The sequence below is a fragment of the Spermophilus citellus genome (genome assembly GCF_964194105.1).
Source record: "Spermophilus citellus genome assembly, chromosome: 1".
In the NCBI taxonomy this organism is placed as follows: domain Eukaryota; kingdom Metazoa; phylum Chordata; class Mammalia; order Rodentia; family Sciuridae; genus Spermophilus; species Spermophilus citellus.
In genome coordinates this window covers 210,426,845-210,433,018 of record NC_138182.1, presented here as the reverse complement: position 1 = coordinate 210,433,018, position 6,174 = coordinate 210,426,845, and the positions used below count along the sequence as shown (strand labels likewise).

The window sequence follows — 6,174 nt, the reverse complement described above, 5'->3', positions numbered from 1 at the left end:
AATGAAATTCACATCTAAGTACTTTTGAAGAATTAAATCATACTTCTAGTGTATTTCTCAAGAATGTAGGTAAAGACATAGTTTCTAGGATTCTAATAACTCCATGAAAAGTCACTGTGTCTCTGTGCTCTATTGTATTTCAGATTTGGCAGACTGCCTACAAACTAAAGACATCAACAGTTTAAATCAATTTTTTTTCTTTAATGAAATAAAGCCAACCTTACATACAAATAGAGCTTACATACAAAGAGTATTTATAGATGCAAATTAACTTGAGATATTTAAAAATATTGAATACAATGCCTTGCAGATTTTGAACATGAAAGACTTATTTAACGGAAAATATGTTTACAAACATTCATGGTGACCAACACATACTGTGTTACAGGCACCGAATAGACATACCATACACATACAGTTTATGCTGTCTGTATATTTCAGGTGGAGTGTAGGAATGGATGTCTGTATCCCATGGATGGATATCTATGTATGTGAGACATATACATATATGTACCTATAGACATATTTTTTATTATGTGTTTTTAAAAAACCCTGAGCTGTTTATTATAAAGTGAACTTTATAGTCAATGATAGTTGCTTGGACTTCCATTTTGGCTAATCATAATTTGACCAACAACTTTTCCTGAAAGCATGAAGGGCAATATTAAGAATATAAAAGTTTAGTGCACCAAAAAATGTTCCTCTTAAGCCACTTTGAAGTAATGCTAGTGAGTCTACGATCCAGATCTACATGTTAATCTCTAGTTTTGCCTTCAAACAGAATTCAGTTACAAAGAACTTGGAAAGATTTTGAATCTATTCAGGAGAGGAAAACTCTTTAATTTTCTGAGGAGTAAAAACTCCCCAAGAAACTTCATATAGCTTCTTAGATTTTGCTTAGCATACGTGATAAAACATTGATTGTTGCAGTTTGGTGACCCATGAAATTTGGGGGTTAGTTTTCTCTTCAGACCAGAGCATATAATTATGCAAATAAAGAGCTGTCACTGATCTAGTGAAATACTCACAAACACATGCACTCTGAAATTGGACAGAAAAGTGAAAATGGTTGGTGATGTGATGGTGCCATGGTTTGTTTTCCTGCCAAGTTTCTATCCAAGTTCATTATTCAAATTGTAAACTTTAAAAAGAGACATATCATTCTTGGGGTGTTGGTTGTCTTTTCATTTCAGATTCTTTGTATTGGTACTGCAGACTGGTCACAAAGTACAGTTCAACATTATTTTACCTATGATAGTTTTCCATATCACCCAATGTAATTGCCAAAGAAAAAGCTGAATCATCTGGGGGAAAAATGCAGGACTTCTTTAGATTTCTTTCTAAAACATATTTCATGTGTTTTAAACAGAACCCAATCCCAACAATACAGAGAATATAGTGAAAGGTTTTCCACAAATCTCAAAGCAAATGATTGGGAAAAGTTGCCTGGAAGGTCTCATGGATTAAGCCAAATTTTCATTTTGAACCTTTTTACATTCAAGGGGAAAATATTGGTCACACTGTGATGTCCACTTAATGGTCAAACTTTTAGGACAGCTTTCTTCTATCTAGCAATTCTTTAACCTCTGTGGCTCATTTACAGTTATTACTCCTATAAAACCTTTGTTCTAAGGATTAGAGTTCTTCAATGTAATATGCACTTTGGCATTGAGGTCTCTCAATTCCAAAGTTAACATTGAACAGGCTGTTGCATAATTTTTGATGTCATGGAGAGTTCCACTGATGAAATCTGAGAAGGCTCATGTCAGACCACTGACTGCTAAAGACATCACTACATGAAAGATCAGTGGTGTGAAACTTTAAAAACATCGATCCAAATGAATCAATTAAATCAACATTCATCCTTCCTAAGTGTGAGGTTTAAAACTATCATTGTTGCTTTTTTTTAACCCTACATAGATTTTGAGATAAATGCTGGAATGCTTTGATGACTACTTCTGTTCTTGAATCTCCACTAATCGACTTTGTGCTATTTCCCTCTTTGCAACATCTTCCACTTGGTGTACATTCTTTACTTTAGTACAGTGCATGACAGTTGCAATGCTTTAAATCTAAAACCGCCTAACAAAGCTGATACTTTAGGTAGGGTAGCTTTAAGCTTTGTGAAGTGTTGATTAAAAACCCTTTCCCAGACTCAAACTGATCTTTTTGGAGATTAATAGAATATTAGATAAAAGGAAGACGAACAATTCAAGAGACTCCCACTCAGTCATTCTATACAAGGAAGGAAGGAAGGAAAGTATTCAATTTTTGAAAGGGAGTACCTCCTGGAGTTTTTTATTTTATATTATTACAGCCCCTAATAAGTAATCATAAAATCACATTACCCCCCCCCTGCCACCCATATTTCAAAGATGAGACTATCTCACATTTATTTAAAGACATTTTCCCCCACAGTGTCATGGGGAAAGTTTTTGAGAAAATTTTACACTTGCTGTAATAGTAATCTTTCTTAAATGAATTAGGAGTGCAGCTACCAACAGGAACCTATCAGTTTACAGTAAAAACTACAATTATAACAAGACACACATATACATGTGTCCACATAATCCAGAGAAACATAAAATAAATTCTAACTTATTAGCAGTGATAACATAGTTAACATATCTTGTCACCCACACTCTCTTAAAGGAGTTACAGGTTTTAGGGAAGGAATAGCTATGAAACAAATGTAAACAAGTCAGTTTCAAACTGGACATAGTATATCAAGGACTCACATATGAGTTTAGAAGCAATTTAATCTCCCCAGACTCCCTTTGGAAAACACATTTATTTGTAGTATATTAAATTTTACTTTATAAAACAACAGTTTGATGATGCATTATTCAAATTTTATTACTAAAGTTATATTTTAGATAGTAAAAACTAATGACTTAAAAATGTTACTTTTGTGCATAGTGCTACCCAAATTGTGACTCTACTAAAGTTAGGATATTACCTTACAGCAACAATAATAGTAAAAACAAGTACCTATAAGGTTTAAAATATTGATGAATTCTGTTCCATCATTCCTTTTATGTTTCAGTTTAAAAACCTCTATACAGCTGGTGAATAAAGGAACTCTGAGCAAGAATAATACACTGCTGCTTGTTGAGAAAAACTTTTTATTTAAAAATGGTGAACAGAAATATATAATATATAGGAAATGCCTGTGCCTTACCTTTTTTTTTTGACATATCAACAAGAATGCAACCCGACTGAAGCACAAGGCAGAAATATGAGAAAAGAACAATTATGACAAGTTGATGGTCTCCCTTTCAAATATCCATGACGATTTTTAATGACTGTATGGTTAGGTACCTTTAGAAAGTTGCAAAGCTTAGGTGGCTTTTAAGTTTTGACAGGACTACTTTGAATCTTACATTATCAACAACTCCTTTTCCATCCACTTGCTCTACATACTAAGTATGTAATTAAAATAAAGACTCTATATCTTTACTTTAAATCTCTGTTCACCTAAAATACCCAAGGGCACCAAAATGGGAAGAAGATCAGAGCAGAAATACTGTTAACACTGGCCACCCGTAAGCAAGCGGCTACTACCAACTGCTATTGTTACTGCAGGAAAATTGAATTGACAATATTACTACACTTTATACCAATAGAGCCATAATCAACAGGTTAAAGAATCCTACATTATAAACAAGGAATCTGATCAGTAATCAGTAGGTGGTCTGGAATGGTTTGCCTAGCTCTCTCTGGGTTGCTACAGCTCAGATCCACAAGTAGAAATTACATTTACACAACTTAAGTTTGCAAATATCTCTCTATAGATAGTTAAACAAGGCTTTACAATTCAGTAGTTTTAAAGTATTAAAGGCAATTAAACAGTGATTTTTCTCTAGTTACAAGTAAAGATTTTTTTTTAAAAAAGAGGTGAGAAAATTGGAGAGAAGGAATAGGAGTCTTTTGGTTTATAAATTGAGCATATTTACTTTGCTTTAATTCAGCTGCAGAAGCTTTGCAAATTTAGCATTGCACAAGTGTTGGTTTTTTTAAAATGCTACAAAATTAGTTTCTTGTGAACATTTTCATATACTGAAAACACCACACAATTTGTAACACTTGGAAAAATATATTCAATTCACATCAATTCTCAAATCCTCTCACTGGAAGATACCATTATTTTACATAGTCCACCATTACTTCTAAAATCAGAAAGATCAGATAAAAAAGGGTCAGTACCACAGACCAATGTGCTTGACATTGTTGAGATTACATTTTAAACCACCCAGAAGCTGTATAAAATGCCATTTTGATTTTTCCTCTTATGTTGTTTCCGCTTAAATAACATCAAAAGATACAGACACAACCACTGAAAAAAAGATCACTTTAGTTTGCCATCATTGAAACTATAGAACTAATGAATGTGCTTGTATTCCAAACACAGCATGAAATATTATTCAGGTTTTAAAATTTGCTGCAATTGATACATAATATAAAAAATTTATCCATGAGGTGACTGATTTCAGGTTATTTTTTTCTGAGGCATTAAAGAGTGCTAAGTCATTTTGGGTACATTTTATCATGTCCTCAAATAAGGCAGGCATATTAGTTGTTGCATATGCTTTTAAAAAGGATGAAAAATATTAATTTCAGAACCTCATCTATTACAATCTTCACTAGATAATTAAAGCCAAGTAATTAAAAATTGATAATGTTAATTTTTAATATTTTAAATTGAAAGTCAGAAAAATTTTAACTTATTTTATCCCTTATATTTCAGAGTTGGCCAATCTTAACTTTATTAAAATACTTAATTGTTGAAACTGTAGGGTAAAACCCTACAGAGGAAGTGGAGTACTAAAAATTATGCCACTGGGCCAAGAGGAGAAAATCTTTCACAATAAATCTCTCTTTCCCTATTGGAAAAGAAAACAGAAAGAATCATTTTAGCCCTTCTTAGCCTTTCAGAAGGAAAAGGCTCTAGAGTAGAGTTTTATTTTCCTGATGATAATAAAAAATTCTATCTGTAAAAGGACCTAGCTCAGGAAAACTCTAAGTAGATCACTCTAGTAAGGATTAACAACAACAAAGACAACCACCACCACCACCTTTCTCCACAGCTAAGACTTAAGAAGCAGAACTTAAGTGTGTTATCTAAATCACAATACCACTCAATACACATTACATATATAAAAAGTAAAGTCAATCCTAATCAGAAAGCTGGAAATTCCATTGAAAATTAGACCTTTCCCACCTATACTTAAAAGATCTGCTCATTATGTTTTGGTTTAAGTGGTCTCTTCTGAAATTAGAGACTGTAAAAGTCTCACATTCAACTTGTAAGGATTTTCAGCAGTAAAGCAGATTCGGTACTTTAATAGATTTTTTATGCAAAGATTTTCTTCTCGAAATGAAAATAGATCGTTAGGAAGAGAACAATTTGCACTCCCAAAACTACATGGTACATCATGGCATTCATGTTCTGAATTTAAATTTGGCAATGGGCGGCACTTTCTAAGGGGGGGGGCATAATATGCCCTTGAGGAAAAACTTAGTTAAAATGAAAAGTTTGAAGTCTAGAATCAAAGCTTGCTCCTCTCAGAGCGGGAAAAATGGACATGATTAGGGGGTGGGCGGGTGAAGAAAGCAGCGGCTGCGCTGCAGCGGGCGGTAGGACCGCGCAGACGCCGCTCGCCCCGCAGCGCCCGCGCGGGCTCCGTCAGGGCAATTAGAGCAGCGCCGGCCGCGCCAGGCAGGGCGCTGTCAGCCTTAATCTGCGCGCTGACGGGCAGCGCGAAGCCCGAGCTCAGCCCGCAGGAAGCACGACCAGTGAACCCATATTGCTTTGACAGTTGCACTCATCTAGAAATAATGCAAAACGCTATTTAGATGTATATATCACGACCCTGTGCTCTAGGAAGAAAACAATCTAATGAGGGGCTGGGAGTCTGCTCCCCGACAGCAAGCAGTTAGGCGACGTGTGGATGCATGCTCCAGAGTGGTTCCTTGGCTTCCCCTCCCCCGTCTCGCTCGCTCTCCTCTTACAGCTCTTCGTGCTTTATTCGGTGGGAGCGTCGCGTCAGAGTCGGCTTGAGGGAACTGGTCTTTGCCTCAGAGGCTTCGGTAAAGAATTTGAAAATAGACGGGAAGCTCTTCCAGGAAGTTAGCTCGTGACGGTCGGTGCCTGCCGAAAAACACAGATTCAGT

At 35.4% G+C, this 6,174-nt stretch overlaps 1 protein-coding gene across 3 annotated transcripts in view; it reads right to left on the bottom strand.

The window, feature by feature from the left end:
- Window positions 1-225: 225 nt before the first annotated feature.
- ARB2A (ARB2 cotranscriptional regulator A) overlaps window positions 226-6,174 on the bottom strand; it is a 484,107-nt gene continuing 478,158 nt past the window's right edge. For 2 of the 3 annotated variants that reach the window (XM_081275629.1, XM_081275628.1), the window contains exon 10: window positions 226-6,151. In XM_081275629.1, coding sequence (XP_081131755.1) covers window positions 6,009-6,151 — 143 coding nt within the window. In that variant the 3' untranslated portion in view covers window positions 226-6,008. The remainder of the gene's footprint in view (window positions 6,152-6,174) is intronic. The other variant, XM_081275627.1, reaches the window with a different exon arrangement.